General features: G+C 39.8%; 1 protein-coding gene across 1 annotated transcript in view; it reads right to left on the bottom strand.

The window, feature by feature from the left end:
• Nucleotides 1–24,201, bottom strand: part of LOC132396862 (phospholipid-transporting ATPase ABCA1-like) — a 170,581-nt gene that overhangs the window by 36,949 nt on the left and 109,431 nt on the right. The window contains exons 18-29 of the mRNA XM_059974869.1: nucleotides 23,940–24,053; nucleotides 22,673–22,844; nucleotides 21,525–21,656; nucleotides 19,963–20,102; nucleotides 13,845–13,982; nucleotides 11,464–11,684; nucleotides 11,291–11,363; nucleotides 10,343–10,545; nucleotides 8,540–8,588; nucleotides 4,958–5,074; nucleotides 3,519–3,667; nucleotides 1,465–1,589 (exon numbers count right to left, since the gene is read on the bottom strand). Of these exons, the coding sequence (XP_059830852.1) occupies nucleotides 1,465–1,589; nucleotides 3,519–3,667; nucleotides 4,958–5,074; nucleotides 8,540–8,588; nucleotides 10,343–10,545; nucleotides 11,291–11,363; nucleotides 11,464–11,684; nucleotides 13,845–13,982; nucleotides 19,963–20,102; nucleotides 21,525–21,656; nucleotides 22,673–22,844; nucleotides 23,940–24,053 (1,633 nt within the window). The remainder of the gene's footprint in view (nucleotides 1–1,464; nucleotides 1,590–3,518; nucleotides 3,668–4,957; nucleotides 5,075–8,539; nucleotides 8,589–10,342; nucleotides 10,546–11,290; nucleotides 11,364–11,463; nucleotides 11,685–13,844; nucleotides 13,983–19,962; nucleotides 20,103–21,524; nucleotides 21,657–22,672; nucleotides 22,845–23,939; nucleotides 24,054–24,201) is intronic.

Here is a 24,201-nt window from a genome sequence, read left to right on the forward strand (position 1 = left end):
TTGTTGGTGCCAGAAGGGGTGGTTTGAGTATCTCAGAAAATGCTGATCCCCTGGGATTTTCATGCATAACAGTTTCTAGAGTTTACAAAGAACGGTGCATAAAATAAAAAAAAAAAATCCAGTGAACGGCAGTTCTGTGCGTGAAAACCCCTTGTTAAGGTGAAAAGTCAGAGGAGGATAACCAGACTTGGTCAGGCTGACAGGATGGCGATCTAATTTACCTGCCAGGTCCTCGCTCATCTGGTTAGCCTGTCTACATCCTCCCAGGGCCTCTCTGCATCCCTCCTGACAATCCACACTACCAAGTAGTTTTGGACCAACAGCAACATTGCACCTTTGGCACAGATCATGAATAACTGGGATCCAAGTATCAATTCCTACAGCAGCCCAGGCTGTCATTTTCCTGTGGCAACCCGCAAACAAAATGTTCCTTGGTTCATCCTGAGTTGTTAATTTTCAGGGCCTTTGCTTCTCGTGTAATTGACATGCCATTTCTTTAGTCACTGACAATTCTAGGATCAATACCCTCTCTTTGATAAGCAAAACCTACGATCAGAGGAGGGAAGAGGATGAAGACTTAATGTTAAAGAGTACTGTTCCAGGCCTCTGCGACACCAGCATTCCTCAACCAATTGCACTAATGGCTGAAAATAAATGGAGCTACTAAGTTAAAATAGCCATGACCTCAAACTGATGCTCAGTAGTAATGGGAGGGCACCATCCAAATCCTGCTTCTAACTACAACCTTTGCCACTTTTCAAGTTGTACTCCCCACAACACTTCAGCATGATTTCAGCATCATCTGACGTTCTCTTGCAATGAGCTGCATTTTTTCATTCAACACCGCCAGAAAGGGGCACTCGAGGCATGTTACCAAAGCTAATGCAATAGGCACACTACTTCTGCTGTTGATTAACCTTAAGCCTCATTCCTCCAGCCTGCCAGTCTAGAAGTGAGGTTGAAGTGCAAAAGCTCTGGTTTGCCTCCCTGTGCATCCAGGAAGCTCAGCGAGAAAGAGGATTATGTGGAATGTCAACAGTCGTTAAGGCAGCTGTTTTATATACCAGCTTCCCTACAGTTCCAGTGTTATAAAACAACCTCATTTGAAGTCTGCATCCACAAAAAGCAGCGATTCTTGACAAACAATGTCAGAGCCATCAAGCAACTTCAAGTTCAAGTTTATTGCCATCTAACTGTACATATCTACAACAAAATGAAACAACGTTCCTCCAGACCATGGTGTATCCACATAACATATCCAAATAACATATAAACCAGAATATAACACTATAAATAAGTTAATAAAATAAATTAATGCAAAAATTTAATTGAACTGAACTCAGCTTTTCACGTGTTATTTTGTCTTTGAGTCATGGCATATCTTAACTTTCTCAGTTGAACTATTGTGATACTCTATGAAACAATGGTGGCTTTACGGGAATTGTAACCTTTGTGTAGACGTACCTAATGAATGTGTACTGCTCTTCGTACATCCAGGGGTGCAGCTCCAGGCTGGGATATTTACCGAATGGAGGCACAATCAAGCTGAACACCAATGCAATGCACACAAAGACAGCGGGAAGCACAATCTGGAAAACAGAATTCCTCAGACATGTAAAAATTAGGCTGGACCGTTTCATATTCTAATGCACTACCACATTAAGGTTGCATAAGTTTTGTTCTCTCCATTTGTAATATTACCCTTGCTAACATAATGTCTTTAAACAAGGCACTGAGATAATTAACTCCCCTTGCTTTAATGCTAGGCTAACACTGCCAATATTAAAGAATGTTATGGTCACAAATAAACTCCAACTAAAGACAGCTCATGTGAAAATAGCAAATTCCTTGTTTCTATAACAGAGAATCCACAAAAATATTAATTTAGAAGCAGAGAAGGATTGTGTGTAGCAGATGTGTGTTGTGTTGGACAGATCCAACTTTATGATATACTGACATATATTTCGTATTTTCTTCTCAATTAGTAAGAAATGGCATTTAAATGTGGGTCTTTAATTGCATACTTTAGACACATATCACACAAAGCAAAGGTCCTTCAGTACTGCAGAAAAAAGTTACCAAATATAATTTGATGGAGTCACTGGGTGACCATTACCCTGCTGCAGAGAGAGTGGAGTACCCTAAAGCAGGAAATACTGCTGAGGTGTAGGGATTAATAGTCCAGAGTTTGAGGAGCACAGTTGTGGAATTTAGTGGGAGTCCATGGATCATTTTAGCTCAAACTTTGTAGCATTGACAGAGATGGATTTGCACAGGTTTTCTCTGAGTCTACAAAGATTATTGCGGATACGCTATTCCAAGTACAATATGCGTGAAACTGGAAATTCCAGTAAAATGTGAAGTACCTCAGGCAAGTTGTATGCTGGCTCTATTTCACACTTTAACTAATGACCTATCAACTTCAATCTTACATTATTGTGCTATGAAGGCTTGGACAACGCAACTGTAATGAGCTGTAATAGCTTCTCTGTAATGTTTCACTGCTAAGGCTAATGAAATGGCTTTTCTGTAATGTTCACTGCTGAGGTAACGGTTTCTCTGTAGCAGCAATGTTTGGGTTATGGCTGGAGATAACAGGACTGTGGTATGCATGTTAGTCATTCAGGATCTTGTTGCTCTGTCTTGTGAATCTGGAAGGAGATATTTCGCAGACTTTTGCCGGGGTGAGATGAGGAGAGAAGACACAAATGGAGAGAACTGGTAGACCGCTGGAGGGGGTGGACTCGGAGCGAGGGTCCGAAGGGCAGCAATGATTGGAGGAGATTGAGGGTGAACGCTCGATTTATCAATGAGCTCCAACTTTGCGCAACAAGCTCTTTCATAAGATTGGGCCCTTTTTTTCCTTTTATTTCATTTCTCTACTAACCGTATAGTCGAAGTAAGAATTATAGAGCTTAATTGTTTAATCGCATATTGTGTACTGTTTGTAACTTCGGAGTACTGATCAGTAACAGGTGACACATAATGCAACATCCACCCAATCAAGATTTCTTAAGTATGGCCGGGCAGGAGGCTATCACCCCCTATATTAAGCCGCTAGCTGAAGCAAGAGTTACACAACTGTTCTTGAAGAGAGATGCTCCACGGGGTTGTGGCTTGCATGATACAATGAGCAGTCATACCAACTTCTAAGACATCTTCAGACAACAGCTAGAATGAGCCTAGATTTTATATTCTTAATAAATAAGGCAGGAGAGGTATCAGTGTGGGAAATACTGCCCCCTTGAGCAATAGATGAAGCTGTAGAATATACATATTAGGCCTATTGCAACATGTAAACATGTGGAAATGATTGTATCTCACAAGTTATGAGAAATATCACAAAGACTTGTAAAGACGTGATTAGCATTGCAAAATTAGAATTCAATAAGATTGCGTAATTCCTTCATGTTAACTAGTCCTAGGAATGGTTCTGATGTCACCATTCACAGAATATGGCGAGGACAGCTGTCCATCGTCTATCCCCTTCTGTCAGTTCTGACAGGAAGCAGGCTTACCTGAGCAAAGATTCCTTTCCTGCTGCGCTTGGCATAAATCAATCGCTTCCAGAACAATGCCACAAACTGTTGCCTCATGAGATTCCAGCCTCTTATTGAGTATGATCCCTTCCCATCCATCCCACTCAAGAAGTCAGTTTCCTGGGATTCTGCAAATACATCCACGGATGTTATACATATATAACCTGTCAATCTCCTTAGCTTGTACACAGGGTGCCACAGTACCAAATTCATTTGTGCAATAAAACTTAGTCAGTTATAATAAAACAGTTCAAATGTGCTCTTGCTATTCCGTAACAATTTCAATGATCTTGAATCATGGTGATAAAGAAACAACACTGAAATCTTACATTTTTGAAGAAAGGATATATTGTTGTGTATGCCTCAAGGATATCCCAATAAACTTTCTAGCCAATTCATTATTTAAGAAGCTTAATCACTCTCATGATATAGAAAACATGGTAGCTAATTTGTCCAGAAATAACATAATGGACACCAAATAGTTTACTTTGGTGGAGTTGGTTAAATGGCATAGGTATTATGCTTGGGGTCTTTTGTGTTTACTTGAGAGGATCTTGGTTTAATGAATCAGCCAGGAGCTAGCACTTATGACAGTAAAGCTCCATCAGTACTTGTCAATGGAGAAAACCAATTGATAAGGACCCTGATAGAGCAGAAAAGGAGAAACCAGGAATATTTTTATTCCAAGTTCAATCTGCTAAAGACTAACTGAATAACTCAACATCTGAGAGAATGTGCCCGTGAACTGATTTCCACTTTACATTTAATTCCTATGAAACATAAGAACAATAAAGTCAAGAGCGAAAATGAGAGGAAGTGAGTTAAACTAGTGAAAGGGTTGGGTTTTCACAGTCCACTTTCTCCCCTGCCTGATGTAAACACTCATGATTACAGGAAACAAGGAATGTTATATTAAGTGCAAGGAAGTGGCACCAAGATAAAATATCCCCCAAGAATTCATTGAATGACGGAGATATTTCCTTGTCCTTTGCTCCTAAACTCACTCTATGACTTCTGAGATATACAACTCAATTGCAATTATTTCCATATTGCAACAGAGGCCACACTGATCATCGGGTGTTTTAGAATATCCTGAGAGGTATGTGAAAAGCACTTCAGAGAAGCAAGTTTTTCCTTTTTGTTTTAAGTGTATCTGTTACTCTATTACAGCCTAGATTCTTTTTGATGTTACTTTCGGGGTGTTCAAAGGAACACACAGTCTTTTGCACAGTAATTAGATGAACAGCAAATCACAGAGTCACTGTACTTTCCTGAGTGTCAGTGGTTTGTGTCAGCATGAACTGGGGGGGAAGATCATCTACGTACAATTTACAATGGAGCCCAGCAAGTGACATTGCTTTAAGTATTGTTGGAGAAAATATTATGAAAGCACATCACTTTTACAACTCTGTATTTACCTGGGTCAGCATCTGAGTCATTCGCATCGGCAGCATCGTCATCTGTGAATGGTCTGAGGCAACTCTGTCTATCAACGAATCTCGATCTCCTGTTTCTGCAGGCAGGGATAGTGCCATCTGAAGTGAAATCACATTTGCTGGTTAGAGCAGCCTTAACCTTGGAAGATGCAACATTTAAACTGGTATTTTCTATTTACAAAGTTAGGCAGTAACCATCTTGAATGAGATAAAGCCTAGCTAACTATCTATGAAAATTCAGTGGCTTTGTTATTCTTACTACTAGATGGTCTCCCTTATTTTTATCATTAGTTGGTCGGATTAATGCGATTAAAATGATGATTTTACCGAAATTTTTATATTTATTCCAAGCTTTACCAATTTTTATTCCTAAATCTTTTTTTGATAATATTGATTCAAAAATTTCCTCATTTGTGTGGCAAAATAAAAATCCTAGGTTAAGCAAAAGGCAATTACAAAAGTCTAAAAAAGATGGTGGTCTAGCTTTACCTAACTTTAGATTTTATTATTGGGCGAATAATATTCGTAACCTAATGTACTGGAAACTAGATTTGGATTCACCTGTGTGCCCACAGTGGGTAAATTTGGAATGTAGTGAGGTTAAGGGATATTCTATATTTTCCGTTCTTGGTTCTTTTCTTCCTATTGATTTAGCCAAATTCAATAAACAGATATCTAACCCTGTTGTTAAACATACACTACGAATTTGGTTTCAATTTCGCAAATTCTTTAATCTGAAAAACTTTGCTCTGGACAGCCCTATTTTATGTAATTTTTTTTTTAAACCTTCATTGACAGACCAAGCTTTTAGTATATGGAAAAGGAAAGGTATAAAATGTTTTCGTGATCTTTTTTTTGAAGGTACTTTGATGTCTTTTGATCAACTATCCAACAAATTTGAATTACCTAAATCTAATTTTTTTAGATACTTACAAATTAGAAATTTCTTACATAAAATTCTTCCATCTTTTCCTAACTCAACTCCATCGGATTTTTCAGATTTGATTTTTACTTTTAATCCTTGTCAGAAGGGATTAGTAGCTTTTATTTATAACATGATTATGAAGATACAGCCAGAAATATCGGATAGAATTAGACAAGAATGGGAAAAAGAACTTCGATGTAATATATCAACAGATAAATGGGAAAAAATTTTACAAATGGTTAATTCCTCCTCTATTTGTGCTAAACATGCTTTAATACAATTTAAAATTGTACATAGAGCTTATATGTCTAAAGATAAGCTTGCCCGATTTTATTCGCATATTAATCCTCAATGTGACAGATGTCACTTAGAAGTGGCTTCATTGACTCACATGTTTTGGACATGTCCCACTTTACATAACTATTGGAAGGACATTTTTGATGTCATTTCCTCAGTATGGAATATCGATTTACAACCCCATTTTATTACTGCAATTTTCGGTATACCAAATGAAGATGGCAATCAGCTTTCCCCTTCAATCAGACGAATGATTGCCTTTGTAACATTAATTGCCAGAAGGTCTATATTACAAAACTGGAAAGAAGTAAATCCTCCTACTACATTTCAGTGGTTCTCCCAAACTATTTCTTATTTGAGTTTGGAAAAAATCAGAAGCACTATCTTTGATTCTTCAATTAAATTTGAAGAAACCTGGGGACCATTTATTCGACACTTTCATATGAATTAATTTGGCCTATTTCAGATCCTTTTCTCTACTTATACTTGTTCAGGTATGGAGTTCCGGAGTTCTTTTCTTGACACCTTTATATATTTATAAAGTGCTATTATTGCCCATGTTAGTTTTAGTTTAGTATTTTTTTTCAATATATATTTTTTCTCATATATAATTTCAATTTTTTTTTTCTTCTTTTTTCGATGATTATTTTTGTTTTTTTTTCTCATATATATTTATATAGACTTGATTGATTTATGTACCTTTTGTTGATGGATGTTTTAATAGGATATTATTATCCTATTACTAATGTAATCTCAAGTTTATTGAATCTGTAATCTATTCATTATTATGTGTTGTTTTTTTTTATATATGAAATTTAATAAAAAGATTGAAAAAAAAAGAAAGAAAGAAAGAAAGGCTTTGTTATTGCTTAGTCCTCTACCCTCAGCATGCTGGGGGTCCCTAATTGAGTTGGTAATGCTACTGTTGCTAATGCAGACAATAGCTGAAATATATGGCATCTACAAAATTCATTGCACCATCTGCCTACAGCATCTGGCACTTCTCTGATCTCTAACACCAAGAATTTTCAGGTGCATGGAAACACTACTATCTTCAAATCCTTCACTGACATAGAATCTTAAGACCTGGAACTTCCTAGCCAACAATACTGAGCGAGTTCCTTGACCCACAGACTGCAACGGTAACACACAAAATGCTGGAGGAACTCAGCAAGCTCGGCAATATCTATGGAAAAAAATAAGCAATTGATGCTTCAGGTCATGACCATTCATCAGACTATAACAGTAAACATAAGAAGGTCTCAGATGCTGGAAATCCAAAGCTACACACACAAAATGCTGGAGGAACTCACCTGGTCAGGCAGTGTCTATGGAAATAAATAAACAGTCAATGATTTGGGTCAAGATCCTTCTTCAGGGGTGAAAAAGGAAGGAGGAAGACACCAGAATGAAAAGGTAGAGGGAGGGAAAGAAGGATTGCTGGAAGGTGATAGGTGAATCCAGGTTGGTGGGAACGGTCAAGATCTGGAGAAGAAGGAATCCGACAGGAGAGAACAGTGGTCTATAGGAGAAAGGGAAGGAGAAGGGGTCCCAGACCGTAAATGGTTCAACATGAGATTCATTTCTACACTCTCAAGGAAATCAGAGATGGGTAATAAATACTGGTTTTGCCAAAAGTGGCGCATTCTGAAACTGAATAAGAAAGAGAAGTGCTGGATGTGACTGAGAAATTCTCCAATGTTTATTACTTGTTTAAACTCCTTCATATAGTGATTAATGAATGAACTATTTCAATACTTGATTACAGCATAGCTGGGATAATAATTGAGGACAATGATATGCACCTGTTTGTGAGAGCTTTTCTGTGACTCTGTATGATCAGCCTTGCAAAGTAATGATTAAAGCATAAAGATCTAAACTGTTTCTAGAACTATATGCACCAGACTGCCAAGGAGCAGGAACAGCAGCCGTATTTTTGTAAAAAGCATTGTACATTCCAATCCAAGAAAATTAAATATGCAAATCTTCTACAAAAGCAAATAACAACATTCAAATTTGAAAGAAAAAGGTGTAGTATATATCAGCCTTCTCCGCATAACTATCTAAGACAATAATTTGGAGAATATAGACAAATTTATGGAGTTAAAGGTGGTGTCCTTAAAGATAACATCTGCCTTGTATTTTGCTTATCAGCAGATTTGCCTCACCACATGCTAAAAACTGGTTGTACTTTTGAGATTTGACTATAGTCAGTACACTTCGCAGTAGTAAACGTAGGTTCTGATTTGAAATACGTACGGACATTTAGCACAGTTCTGGAGAGACAGCTAGTGGTAGAAAAGTGTGCAGGTTGCCCAAGCACTTGGTGTAGATGACGTTACCTGAGATTTCAGCGTCCACTCCATGATCTTCTGCAACCTTCAGAAATATCTGTCAATAGAAGTAATAAAAAAAAACATAAAGACGTTTCATACATTTCCAGGATGTGCTGATTAATGGTTTCATTGTACATTCCTAAGGGTAGCAATGGCAGTTAAGCATCGTCTCAGCACTGGCCCTCTGTTCAATATGATTATGCTGATCACACTCACCTTATACCCTTATCCCTCGATGTTCAAAAATCCACTGTTCTCAGTCACCAAGTAACCTCCAAATGAGACAATTTCAAAGACATCAAGGTTCTTCTTATATGTCCAAGATAATTGGGTGACCAGTAGGGGAAATAAGGGGAGTAGGCAGCTCGTGCCAGGTTCCTCATTCCCCTCAGCAACACTTTGAATGCTGTTGAGGGGGATGTTCTTTCAGGGGCTGGACTGGCTCTGAGATTCAGAGAGAAATTGTGCAGATAGTAGGCACTACTCAAGAGGGAGTAATACCAGACTTCCTCATAGGGATCAAAGCAGAACAAGTAACTTAAGTGCCAGCCAGAAAGACAATAAAATAGTTACAGAAAAAGACAAATCAGGTCCACAGGTGGGCAAGATTAAGGAAAATCCCAAAAGGCTCTACAGCTATATTAAAAATAAAATTTCGGGTAGGGAGAGAATGGGTCCTTTAGAGATCCTCAAGTGTTTACTGAGGAAAAAAATCATGGTTGCTTAGGAGATGAGGGGGCAAGACAAGTAGAGGAATTCCAGAGGACATTCATACTACTGTGCAGGAGGTATTTGTAGCCTCACAGTGCATTAAGTGGTAATTGTAGGTTCACAGTACGTTAAGTGGATAATTTCTCAGGGCCTGACTGAGTGCATTTTCAGACTCAGAGGCTAGAGGGGAAATATCGTAGGTGCTTGTGGAGGATACTTGCTTCTTCATTGACCACTGGTGAAGTTTCTCAAAAATGGGAGATGGCTAATGTTGCTTTGTCTAAAAAGGGTAGAAAGGAAAACTAGTGAGCTAGAGGCTAATCAGCTTGACATCAGTCATGGGAAGAGTTGTTGGGAGAGAATTCTGAGAGACAGGATCTGCCATTATTTGGACAGAAGTGTCTCACTAGAAGGAGTCAGCATGGCTTTGTGCATGATATATCATGCATGGGCCAGTAATCAGTAAGTGTGCTTACATATTAAGCGTTAAATATTAATCAGTAATGTTGATTCAGGAAGAAATTTTTTTCTGAAAATTGAATGTCCATGTGGATAAGTGAAATATTGATTACTCCTTGGTGTAAATGTGAAATATTTAAACGTTGAAGTCCCTTGAAAAGGAAATGCGGTGGTTTACTAATGAATGCTAGCAATTGTTTACATCTTTGCTTCAAAAGAGTTCCCCATTCACCCTCCTCCCTGACATCATGTTTTCTACACATCTCTCCTCCACTGTACAATGCCTTAGGCATGGATACTTTTATTGTTTAAGAGACAGTTTCTCATTTGTCAGCCTCAAATGTCAAGTTTGAAAGGTTATTCAACCATGGGGGCCTCATACCCAAATCCAAAGCTGGACTTATTCAACAACCTTAGCAGAAAGCATAGATAATTTCTTTCCTCAGGCATCAAACAAGATCAAGCATTCTAGAGAGACACATATTCTATAACAGGGTATCCTCTTGACAGCACTTTCCTGAAACTGTACAAAGACAATTCAAAATTGAAATCATGCGTGTCTCTTGTCAGTGCTCATTGCATGAAGAATAGATGGCTGGGCTAAAACTGAAGGTACAACAGTGAGTTCAGAATGCTTACTTCTTCCAGAGTGGTGTCAGAAATTCCATAACTGGAAATTCCCAAGTCAGTGAGTCTGTCATCCATCTCATGGAAAAGTTCCACAAAACCACCATCTTTAGCAGCTTCGTAAGGTAACACATATGTCAGTTCATGCCCAATATCTTCAACTAGGCGAGCCTTTGCCACATGCTTTAAGATCAGATTGGAGATAGCTGAGACATCTGCAAAACAGAGTGAAAGGAGCTTATTAATAACGCTACAATATGATGTCCTGGATGTACTGGTCATGTTGCGTTATTAATTCTTTAAAGAACTGGGTTCAGAAGGCCATATGTTCCTACACTTAAGAGAGGACAACAAGGCAGAAGGAAGGGCCAGGGTTCCAGTTTCAGCTAGCCATAGTGTTGTGAATGTGGGAGGATCTGGGCTCTTGCCCAATATAAACCCTTGACTGGGCTATCTTCACCTGATGTTATTCTGCAATTTCAGCAGGAAGGTGTGAGGGGAAAGGCACCTTTTCTCCTTCTAACAAATGTCTCTGGACACACGGATCAGTCCCGAGGAAACGCTTCGTGGCTAGAAGTGCCTTCCTCCAGATAACCTCTTCTGTTCACATTGAAATAAATGACGGCATGACTTTGAGGAATAATAAGGAAGTCATCTTGAGTGTTTTGAATGACATTTATCGATCACTTCACAATTACGCGGTTTGTATTACAGTGGCATTTGTGAGAGTTGTGGCTGCATAAACTGGCTGCTGCATTTGTCAAAGCTCAGTGACCACACTGCAGAGGCAGCTGTCTGAAAACTTGGAAACTTGGACTCCATTTCACGAATGCAAGTTTTTATTTTCCCTTTTTAGAAATACTAAAATATTTACAAAAATGCAGAACAAATTAAGTGCTACAGTGAATAAGCTATTCATCCCAAAGGAATCCTAATTGGCAGCTAATGGATTTTGCTTACCTATTGTCATAGTATCACTGTCTTGATCACTGCCAAGTCCAGCATCTGAGCTACTTTGAGAAACATTATCATCCTGTGAAAGGAACCAGGAGAATATATGACCAATGAGAATGGTTGCCTTGAAAACATTTACAACCATCTTCTCACAATTTAACCATGCAAGTGCCACTTGCCTTCTTCAGGTAGGACATAGTGCTATTGCTGTTCCTGCAGGAGCTAAGAGATGGCTCCAAATCTTTCTTGACCAGGGTGAGATAGTAACCTGTTCCCAGCTGGTTCTTCAGGTATAGTGAAGACCCACAGCAACATAGCTTTCCATTGGAAATGATGGCAATCCGATCTCCCAGTATATCTGCCTCATCCATATGATGAGTAGAGAGGATAATAGTCCTACCTGGGGGAATCAAAATATTTAGGTTATTTACTTATGCAATTTACATTGGCTTTATTATTAACCTAACATCACTTTGTATAAATCTGCAGACTTTCAAGGTAAATTAAAACTCAGATTTGAAAGTGTTCAAATCTAGCTTGACCATATACAACAATGTAGATACTAAGACCAAGAAAGCACACCAATGCCTCTACTTGCTTAGAAGACTAAGGAGATATAGCATGTCCACATTAACCCTCACCAGTTTTTATAGATGCATCATAGAGAGCATCCCGTCCAGATACATCACAGCTTTGTACGGCATCTGCTCTGACCAGTAAATTGCAGAGTTGTGGACACTGCTGGTCCTTCATGAACATCAGACTGCCCTCAACGGATTTTGCCTCAGAAAAGCAGCCAATATGATCAAAGAACACACCCACACTGGATATTTTCTCGTCTATGCTCTTCCATCGGGCAGTCGATGAAAAAGCCTGAAAGTATGCCAACAGGCTCAAGGACAAATTCTATCCCACTGTCACAAGAAAATTAATGGACCTATTGTATGACAAAGGTGAACTCTTGATCTCACAATCACACTCCTCATGGCTGTTGCACCTTATTCTCTACCTGCACTTTCTCTGTAACTATAACAGTATTATGATATTCTGCATTCTGTCATTGTTTTTCCCTTTGTATTCATGCTATTAAATGATCTGTATGAATACCATACAAAACAAAGATTTTCCACTGTAGCCTGGTACATATGATAATAATAAACCAATTACATTTGTTATACTGCTTGAAAAAAAGGCCTATCCTTCCTGTATAATTATCACATACCACATACTTCAATCATCAGGGAATCCAAATACATGAGCAGGTGCAGTGGCTCTTTTGCTCAGAAATAAAATTGAATCCTTAAAAACAGATGATGTATGACTCGAAGATATACAATCCTTTTTATGTGGAGTTAAGAAAGCACAAAGATAAAATGACCCCAATGGGAGTTATACACAGGACCCCAAACAGCATTGCATCCAGGATTTGGGGTAAAATTTAGACCAGGAGATAGAAAAGGCATGTAAAAAGTATGAAGAGCATTTGATGGCTCTGGGCCAGCAATCACAATAGTCATTGGGGACTTCAATATGTAGGTAGATTTGAAATTCAGGTTGTTCTGAAGAAAGAAATTATAGAATGGGGCTATGAGCTGGCTTTTTAGAGCAGATTGTGATTGAACCCACAACTTCGGGGGTGGCATTTCTGGATAGGTATTGTGTAATGAACAGGATTTGATTAGGGAGATTAAGGTAAAGGAAGTCCAGATTAAATATAGTGCAGAGAAGTGTATGGTCATGCACTTTGAGAGAAGGAATAAAGGCACAGAATGCTTCCTAAACAGGGAGGAAATTCAGAAATCAGAGACACAAAGAGAGTCTTCGTGAAAGATTCCCTAAAAGTTAACTGGCAGATTGAACTGGCGGTAAGGAAGGCAAGTGCAATGTTAGCATTCATTTCGAGAGGACTAGAATACAGAAGTAAGGATGTGATCCTGAGGCTTCATAGGACATTGTTCAGACCACACTTGGAGTACTGTGAGCAACTGTTGGCCCCTTTGCCTTAGTTAAAAAAAGGGTGAGCTGGCATTGGAGAGAGTCCAGAGGAGGTTCATGAGAATGATCCCAGGAATGACAGGGTTAAAGTATGAAGAGCATTTGGTGGCTCTGGGCCAGAAATCACAGGAGTTTAGAAGAATAAATGAGGATCTCGTTGAAACCTATCAAGCACTGAAAGGTCTAGACAGAGTAAATGTGAGAATGGAGACATAAGAGATCACAACTGATAGAATCTGGAGCAAAATCAAATGCTGGAGGAACTCAGCAGGTCTAGGTGAAACTGTGGAGGGAACGAGACAGTCAACATTTCAGGTGAGATCCTGGATTACTTCAAGCAGAAGTCAGCAGACCCAAAAAAAAAGCCATGACTTGTAAAATGATAAACTAAGTGGCCAAGGGTAGGATTCTGCTGGAGAATTCTTTTCCAACTAGCACAGGAATGATGCACTGAATCATTATCTTTTATGATGTCAGTCTTCTGTGACCTGCTATATCTAGCTTTGACATTTTAAAAGGAAGCCTGGTAAAAACACAATCACTCCAGACTATATCGTGATTTTACCTTGGCGATATTTGAGCAACAGATCCCATATTCCCCGGCGGGAGTAGGGGTCAACTCCTGCGGTTGGTTCATCCAAGATGACAACTTTAGAGCCACCAACAAAAGCAAGGGCTACTGAAAGTTTGCGCTGCATTCCACCTGTTAGGCAAACAAAAATCACTATGTTAGCTTCAATGTGAAGTTGAATAAGCACGGCAATAAAGAACACCTTAATGAACGATAAGATTTATAAAGATTTCACTGGAGGCTTCCATCTGTCCTCTTGAGGAAGAATTGAAGTTGCAAAATACAATCGTTTTTATGAAGTCACAGACCAGGGGCACATTGGGCAAGACCAGCATGTATTGCCAATCCTTAAATGCTTTGTATATTTTTGGTTTGGCTAACCCCTCAAGAGGATGAACTGAGTGTTACGCTTAATTCACTTTGAAGCCGAAACAGGTAAAAATGGAACATCTCTTTCCCTAAACTTGAAGGGTTTCTAATAACAATTAAGCAGTTTGAATATCACTGTTAACGATACCTATTTTGTTTCCAACATTTTTATCAGTCCTGAGCTGACGTGGTTGGCTTTAAACTCTTGTCTCACTATTAATTGTTAATTCAGGTCACCAGCCCAGTAATGTTAGTACATTACTGATCAATAACCTGTTTCAGGTGAACATATGAATTAGGAGCAGTTGCTGATCACATGGTCCCTGGAGCATGTATTGCCATTTAATAAGAAACTTCTATAATCTCATTACAACCTGAACTTCACACTCCTGCCTACCCCTGCTCACCTCAACCCACTTGTTAGTCAAGGATTCCAGTTTAATAATTCCCCTGATGAGGGCTTTTGTCTCCAATTTCCCTTGCTACTGATGTTACTGCTACTGTGACAGCTTTGAAGAAGCCTTCTACACAGCCATTTAAACAAACTAACTATTTTAGTTGTAGATCCAGAAATATTTATTAAATATGCCATTTAAAGTTTACTTTTTTTTCCACAATTGGATCTTACACATAAAGGACCCAAAGAATGTTCCGGTGAACATTGAACATTGAATTCTCCAACTTCCGGTAATTCCCTCCCTCTCCCTTCCCCCATTCCAGTTTCACTCTGCCTCCTCTTCCAGCTGCCTATCACCTCTCTCATGATTCTGCCTTCTTCTAGTACCCATAATGCTTTCCCCTTACATTCCTTCTCCACCTTTCCTGCCTATCCCCTCCCCGCTTCCCCTCCCCCACCCCTTGACCTTTCCTCTGATTGGTTTTTCACCTGGCACCTACCAGCCTTTTCATTCCCACCCTCCCCCACACCTTCTTTATAGGGCCCCTGCCCCCTCCCTCTTCAGTCCTGATGAAGGGTCTCGGCCCAAACCGTTGACTGCTTGTTTCCATGGATGTTTCCATGGATGCTGAGTTCCTCCAGTGTGTTGCACGTGTTGCTTTGACCACAGCATCTGCAGTGTACTTTGTTTTTACCTGAAGAAGCTACGTGGCTCAGGGCTGACCAATTATAATTCTATTGAATGGTGGGAGAGGTTTGAGGGAACAGGGTACCATCTCTTGCTCCTACATTCTTGTGTTCTTGTGTTCTTGTGTTCAATGGCTAAACAATCAGAGCTCAACATAAGGGAAGTGACATTCTGTATGGAACTAGGCTACAGCTCCACCAGGATTATTCAGAATTACCCTTGCAGATCAGTGGTGAGTTGTGGAAGAGCTTTTGAAGTGGGTGGAATTTTCCTGATAGAATCACACCTTGAAGAAGGATTCCCAAAGGCCTGCAAGCAGGGTTTTGCCACATAATACAGAGAGGTAGATCTCTAAGCAAGTTCTTGACAAAATCCTTACCCAGCTGTCTTTTACCAGTTCAAAGAGAAGAATTTGCTTCTGTTAACTCTAATGTCTTTCGAATCCAATGAGACTATAATTAGAATAAGCTGAACTATCCTGTTAAAAAGATGAAACACGTGGTCTCCACTAGATATCACAAAGAGTGATCTACTGGTCCAAAGGCTACAACCATTTGGTGAAGAGTTCTTAACTGTCATTTCCTTCACCACTGGTAATCCATTCAGAAAACTATTGGAAAACCTGGTTAATATTGTGGTGAGTCTAATTAAGCATCACAATTATAAGACATCATTAGAGAAATGAATTAGGCATCAAGGTAACCTCCTTACCTTAAAGTGGTGAGACAAGGGATGACACAGTGATACAGTTAACAGTTACTTACTGCTTCACTGTGCAGCAACCTCAGCTCAGTTCAGATATTGAGTGCTGCATGTGTGGAGATTGCACGTTCTCCCTGTGACTGCACTGGTTCAATGAGATGCTCTGGTCTCCTCTCACACCCCAAACCATGGAGACTGGTAAATTAATTGTCAATTCTAAACCGTCCCTAGTTGGCAGGTTGAGTGGTGTCATTGGGGGAAGTGATGGAAAAGAGAGGAAAATAAAAAGGATTCTGAATTGATGGTCACCAAATGTAACTTGGCTGAATGATTGTAGGTCTGCAAAGTATTGCCTGATATCACAGGGAGTGGTAGTATTGAACAGAACAAGTGGAAGCTGCACAAACATGCAAGGAATAAAGGAACGGAAGGGTATGTTGACAGGTGGAGAGAAGTAAATTGGACAGAGGCCACTGTGGTGCATAAACGTGGAGACAGTCCAACTGGACTGAATATTTATGTGCAATAAATACCACGGAGGATGATTTAGCTAACCTGAATCATGGTAATAATGATGACAGTATGCCCTTAGTTCAGGGAGGTGGTGGTGGGAATTTCAAAAAATAAAACAAAACTCCCTGCTGGCTCCTGCCTTTGGCAGATGAGATTGGGGATGAGTTATTCTCTGTCTCTGCAGTACAGAGCCAATTCACAAGAGAGGAAAGGCACTCTGTTTACAGTTGTTGCTGCCAATGAACTCAAGTAACCCTTATGAAAGTACTGCAAGTTCATCAGGAACCTGCAGTCCCATGGCTGAACACTGTGTACACTTAATAAAACTGACATCTGGAGCTGATCTGAGATTCAATTCCGAGCTGTATTTCAAGGAGATTGCTCCAATCGTTCCGGAGAGACGCCACACTTGAGTTCCCGGCAGTCTAATTTCAAGTATCCTGTTGAGTCAGAGAGTGAAACTGTCAACAGGAGGCAGGCCAGTTTATTTCTTCACAGTCTCCAGTCCGAGCAAAAGTCATCTCAAGCATGGACCTGCTTCCTGGCAACAGGGGAACACTGATGTTTTCACCAATTCAAGATGGAGGACGTAAACAGAAGGTAATATAATTGCTGGGAAATTGTCAGAACTCTTGATCTGAATATTCACCGCACTAAGGATGAACAACATAATTCAACAACAACATTGTATTAATCAACGGCCCTGTGTATAACTTCAAACAAAGGGCTCTTCATGCCTTAACCATTTCCTTCATTCGTTCATGCGTTATCTGAATTCAACTGGAGTGAACCCTACAACATGATGGGGGAAGAATTGTCTTATTGACACACTCAGTGGATCTTGGTGCATGGCAGGGTGTAACCAATACCACCATCCTTACGTACACTTTTGGCACTTGCAAGTAAAGAGTTTTTTTTTCTACATATTACCTCCATAGGGGGGTACAGTAGCATAGTGGTCAGCACAAAGCTTCATAGAAGAGCGATCCAGATTCAATTTCTACTTATGAGGAACTTGAATGTTCTCCTCATGACCGTGCAGGTTTCCTCTGGGTGCTCAGGTTTCCTCCCACAGTCCAAAGACCTACCAGTTGGTAGGTTCGTTGGTCATTGTAAATTGAACTGTGATTAGGCTAGTGTTAAATTGAGGGGTTGCTGGGCTAAACGGCTCAAAGAGCCAGAGGGGCCGATTCCACACAGAATCTCAATAAGTAAGTAGATTAATCAACCTTCCCTAAAAGTATTTGATAAAGCTGACCACATTTTTATAAGGATTGCATGGAAAGTGCAGCACAGAAACGTGCTCCACAGGTCTCTGGTGGTCTTTATTTGCTACACAATAATTTTCACTCATTCCACCAGCATAACCTCCATAAGAAGGTCTAAGGTACTTTCCTCAGCTGCTTTTTTGGATAGCAGGTTCCACATGCCAGCTGAGCTCTTGCTAAATATATTTCTCCAGAATTCTGTACTATATTGTGATACCTGATTTTGGATTGCCCTATAATGCAGGCCATGGAGGAATTAAATTATGGAGGAAATCATCAAACTCGAATGAGTCAAGGACAATGAAATTCGGCAAACCAAATGTCTTCTTGCCTCGTGGCTGAAGAATGGAGGTTGCCAGTTTGTAATGCTGCTCTGTAACCATTTAGTGAGCTGTTCTCTGAACTGGTTTTACTCAGGAAGCGGTATATCAAAATGCTTTAAAATGGACACGGTGATGTTCCTGATAATCAGGCTGAACTAGAGATAATTTCCAAACAAGAAGTTATCTGTGAGGTGTTCTTTGGTAAGATAGACATATGAATAGAGGAGTCTGTGTCTGGCCAGAGTAACTCGAGCCTAATAACTAGCTGGCCTACTCTGATTCAGATCAAAGAGAAGCTGTTACTGGACAATAAACGGATGCTGGCTGGGACCAGTGCCAATGGGAAGCTGACACACATTAGCCAGATAGGCCAGAGCCAACCAGGTCAAAATGCAACATCTGAACTGATAAGGAAAGAGTACAAGAATGATGGGCTTCAAATGACAAGAATCAAGAACTCCAAAGGTTAACTATCGCAAGAAAGACCTCCATGCCAGGGGCTGGGAGAAGAATGATCGACCAGTGGGCCAATGGGACATGCCCGATTCCAGCATTATAAATTGAAGAAGTGATCTGGGTGAGTAGAGGTACAGAGGGAACAGTAACATTCTTGTTTTAAGTTGTTGGCCCGGGGTCAACAGTTATGTTGATTTTTGTGCACAGGCAATAACGTGCAAGTTTTGATTAAGAGTTGTGCACTGAATTGTTGAACCTAGGTCAGCTGACAATTGCCAGCAATAAGGACACAGGTTTAGAGTAGGGAGTAAGATGTTTAGAGGGGATTTGAGGAAGAGTTTTTTCACTCAAGTGGTAGTGTGTAACTTGAGTGCATTGCCTGAGTCAATGATGCAGGCAGGCACTCGTGCATTTGAGAAGTATCTAACTGAGCACTTGACTCAGTATGTAGATCTGAGTATAACTATTTTAAAAACATTTTAGTACTGTTGTGGAACACTTGACAACATCCACTGAATATTGTTTTCATTTTGTTGGAATTGTCTTCTTTCTTGTACAATTTTGTAAATGTTTAATGTTTGTTTTTCTTGAGAATAGTGTCTCTAATGCAATGTCTCTATGATGCTGCTACAAGCAAGTTTTTCATAGCATCTCTGCGTTGATGTACTCCTGTGTTTAACAATTAACTCAATAAACTCCACTTGACTACACAACTAATACAATCTTCACAGTAGTCTTATCCCCTTTGCCCTATTGATCCCTCTGCCACCTTCGCAGTAACTTAGACCTATCTTTTTAGTTTCTTTCCCATTTTTGATGCAAGATCTTTAACCTGATTTTTTTCTGTTTCTCTGTCCCACAGATATTGAGTGTTTCTAGTATTTTCTGTTTATGTTTCAGATTTCCTGCATCTGCGTGTCATTGGTATTTCTGTTTCCCCTGATTACTATAAGTAACTTTGACCCCTAAGAGAGGAGGCCTTCCTGCACTAGAGATGGTGTAGTGTAGAGCAAGTTAACTGATCATCAGCACCTTGAGATAGAAGCGAAGTCTCAGATTTCAGTGTTTGACCATGGAAGATAAGCACTTGGGATGTAGTTGAATGGACATACACACAAGGGCAAACAGCATCAGATAAATTATTTTGGACACTTTTACAATTAAACAGTGGTGGTAGGATGAGGAGACATGATTCAAACTACCCTTATCAAAAATAGAACACATAGCATAATGTCCTGAGGCAATTCCAAGAACAACATCTGCAAAGCTTAATGTGAGCTAGATGAGAACGCACAGTGTGTTTCTTCACAGAAAGACAATGTATTGATGAAGAACAATGGCAGGTATGAATTGCCACTCATTGTAAATCCTTGCATTGTACAGAGGAAAGGCCTACCTGAAAGCTTGTCAGTTGTTTCTTTGCGTTTACTAGGCAGCTTCACGTCCAGGACCATTTGCTCCACCTCTCTCTTCACCTCTTTCGCTGGCAGCCCCTTGAGCCGTGCATAGAACCACACGTGCTCCTCGACAGTAAGCCTGACAGATTCATAACAGCTTTCAGTTAAAATTGACTAACAGAGCATTTGCACAGTGTTTGGCAACAACTATGGGGAAAAAGGAAAATAGCCATTGCTTGCAAACTAGAGTCTGAAAATAGAGTTTAGCCCTTACGTGCACAACAGGTTTTCCAAAAGACTATAAGATATAGGAGCAAAATTAGGTCATTTAGGCCATTGAGTCTGTTCCGCCATTTCATCATGGCTGATCCACTTTCCCTCTCAGCCCCAATCTCCTGCCTTCTCCCCATATCCCTTCGTGCCGTGACCAATCAACAATCTATCAATCTCTGCCTTAAATTTACATAAAAAATTGCATTCCACAGCTGCATGTGACAATAAATCCCCCCCCCCCCTCTGGCTAAAGAAATTCCTCCTTATCTCTGTTTGAAAGGATGCCCCTCAATTCTGAGGCTGTGTCCTCTGGTCTTAGACACTCCCACCAAAAGGAAACATCCTCTCCAAATCCAGTCTATCAAGGCCTTTCACCATTCGATAGGTTTCAATGAAGGCACCCCTCATTCTTCGGCTGAGTTGCAGTTAGAGTGTGTGAATGAGTCACTAATGGTCATTAAGAATTAGAACCCAAACTCTGTTTCCATCCCACTGTGATTAGCTTTGACGGAGAATCAGATCCAAAACCTGAAGATCTTTGAGTTTTCTTCACTTCTGCATATTGCCAAAACTTAGATTGTCTCAGCAATTTATCACGTCCCGCAGACTTGAAACTTGCGTCAGTCTATGTGATACGTAACTACTGTTAAACCATAATGAATCACATTTTAATCTCTCTCTAAGCTACCAACAAGGGCTGTGGTGAAAATGGCCCCTCGACACAAGTCCTACTCACAGTATGTAATCATCACTATTGCCAGTTCCTACAACCATTTTCAGGAGTTTCAGAAATCGAGAGACGGCCAAAATATGACCATTATTGAAAGATATGTTGGCAACTGGAGTGTTCGGACTGATATTGCTCCACAGGGAGATTGCTTACGTTTTATATATTTAGATATTATATAATTAGCAATGGGATAACTATGATGAATGTTTAGTGTGGTGAAGATTACTTGAGAGCTCTAGTGAATTATGTGTATCCTCTGAGGAAGCAAATTCTCACTCAGGTTGACCCTTTGCTACTCTGACACACAGCAGTGTGCTGCATGCTTGGATGTCCACTGAGATACCACTACAAGCCGCAGGGTAACTTCAAACCACGATTCCCTGTCCAACAATAATGTGAGATTGCCCTCACAGAAAAGATGCACTTCTTTCAAGAAAGTTCCCCCCCCCCCACACTTTCCAAAGGGCATTTAGAGGGGTGGGGGCAATCATTTCTGGCATTGCCGGTGACAACGGTATCACCTGAGATGGGAAATAAAAAAGCATCAACTATACTTACAGATCGAAGAGGACGTTGTGCTGTGGGCACACCCCCATATTTTGCCGGATGGAATTGAGGTCACTACGAATGTCTTTGCCCAGTATGTAGGCTGTTCCAGAGGTTGGTGGAAACAATCCTGTCAAAATTGACCTGCAATTAGGATTGACAACTTTAGAAATTGTACCACAAACTTTCTACAAAATCTAAAACTATCTGACAATATATATTAAATAGACAAGCATTGGAATGAAAGTATTTTAAGTTTTCCCCCATTTTTAAATTCAGTTCTGATTTTCAAGGATCATACTCAGGTCACAGGAATTTGCCATGTTCTGATTTTGTAGTTCAAGGTTTTTTTTTGCTTACAAAGCTAAAGATAGAACATTGTTGAACAGAATGTTTCAGAACCTGGACAGTGATGGAAAATTGATGTATCTTTCACTCAGTAGTTTTGGATGGGAACCTGTAGGTGTTGGACTTCTGATGTAATTACTCTCCTACTATTCTTGGTGATGGACATTATTGCATATCCAGATACTGTTGGAGAAGCCCTGTTAAAATAGTGCTCAATATCTTGCGTCCTGATGAAGGGTCTCGACCTAAAACATTGACTGTTTATTCCTTTCCATAGATGCTGCCTGACCTGATGAGTTCCTCCAGCATTTTGTGTGAATAACCGTAGTGGGTTTTCCGAATGTAGTTTCAGAAACTGCTGCTCCTCTGAAATCTCCATACACCCACACTGTCAACTGTCCTTATTATGTAATCGATTCCTCTACAACAGGGATTCCCAATGTGGGGTTCACAGATCCCTTGGGTTCATTTAATAAGAAAGGGCGAGAAACCCCTGCTCTACAATGTCACACAATGATTAGGTAATACAATTCTTGAATACCTGTTACTTGTCAAGTTTGGCATGTCCTGGATAACAGAACATTTACTGGGTGTATTATTAACACAAAGAATGATTTAAATGTAGTCTTGAAGATAATATAACTTGCTAGGATTTATTGACAGTAAGCACATTAAATGCTGGAAGAACCTAGCAGTTCAGGCAGCATCTATGAGAAGAAGTAAAGAGCCAAGGTTTTGGGCAAAGACCCTTCATTGGGACCGGAAAGGAAGAGGGAAGAAGCTAGGATTTATTCCTTCCATTATCTCCTTACATTGTGGTAGTTTTGCCAGCGCCATTGTGTCCCAGGAAAGATGTGATCTGCCCTTCATAGAAGCCCAGTGTGAGCCCATCAACTGCCAGCTTCTGGCCATCTCGGTAAATTTTGACCAGGTTTTGAATGGAGACACCAAGCCGAAGGTGAGTTGGCTCCTCCTCCATGCAAACTGAAAGAGAATAAAAAGGGACAGATTGTGCAACCACTTAGTGACCATGCTCAAGTTCATCACAAACAAGAAAATCGCACAAATATACCCCATAGGTGCTGGAAATCTTAAATAAAATCAGAAAACATTTGGATGAGTTTCTCCCTTCACAGATATAAACTTGTCCTACTGAGGGCAAGTACAGCATTCACTCTACAGGTGTATCTTCATGACCAACAGTAGCTCTGTGAATGGCATGTTTTAGATCGTGAGATAGTCGTACTGTGTACACTGGTATATAATGAAGCCCACTGTTTGACTTGATGCAGATACTTCTCATTCATTTACAGTGCTGAGTGCAATGTCAGTAAGTAATGCCTATTTCCTCAACTGAATACATTGCTGCAACACAATATATACTGCAACATTTATTTAATCTATTAAGAATAAAAGGTAAAATAGCTGAAAGAGTGGTCTCTTAATACACCAAGAAAAAAAAGTCCAGGCTATGATAGCTAAATTTAGAGTCTGAGAGAAAGTTATCAGCAAGTTCACCAACAATTGGCCATGCTCCTACCACTGACTGGAATGGGATTCTGGAAGGTGGCCTTTGGATTTAATGGATTGATTGAAATCCAAGGAACAGTAGGCTCTGTCTCCGTGATAACAGTCACTTTTTAAATTTTATTTATTAATTACAATACAGCATGGAATAGGCTCTTCCAGCCGAGCCACCTAACAACCCCTGATTTAACCCTAGTCTAATCTCCGGATGATTTACAAAGACCAATTAACCTATCAACTGCTATATTTTTGGACTGTGGGAGGAAACTGGAACTGCTAGAGTAAACCCAGAAAGGAAGAATGTACAAATTCCTTACAGACAGCATCAGGAATTCAACCTAGCTCACGGGTAAAGCTGGTAAATGCTACTGTGCATTTCAACTACAAGCATTGGATTCCACATACCAGAATGTTTCTGGGGTGATCATTTACTTTCATCAGGTTCTGAATCAGTTTGCTCATTGAAATGTAGAAAGCAATATTTTATAAATACAGTAGTTCTAAAGAAGTTTTCAATAAGTTTCCATTCAAAGGTTGTTCTTAAACACTTACTTCGTGAATCTTTACTCTTTACATATGGAGACTGTTTAATATCCTGAACTGGGTCTCCACACCAATAGGACTTGGTAAAAGGGAAGTACCAAGGTTTGGGAATGCCATATTGTCCTGAATTAGGAACAAGACACAATAAGTTCTTTAGAAATGCAGTAATAAAAATACATGCATTGTGTTCTATGAAGAAAAAATCATCTTCTTTTATGTACATGTTGAATGATAGTTATTCAGAGCCAATAGGCTGATATAAATAGACAAG

This window comes from Hypanus sabinus, chromosome 7 (assembly GCF_030144855.1).
Source record: "Hypanus sabinus isolate sHypSab1 chromosome 7, sHypSab1.hap1, whole genome shotgun sequence".
Classification (NCBI taxonomy): Eukaryota; Metazoa; Chordata; class Chondrichthyes; order Myliobatiformes; family Dasyatidae; genus Hypanus; species Hypanus sabinus.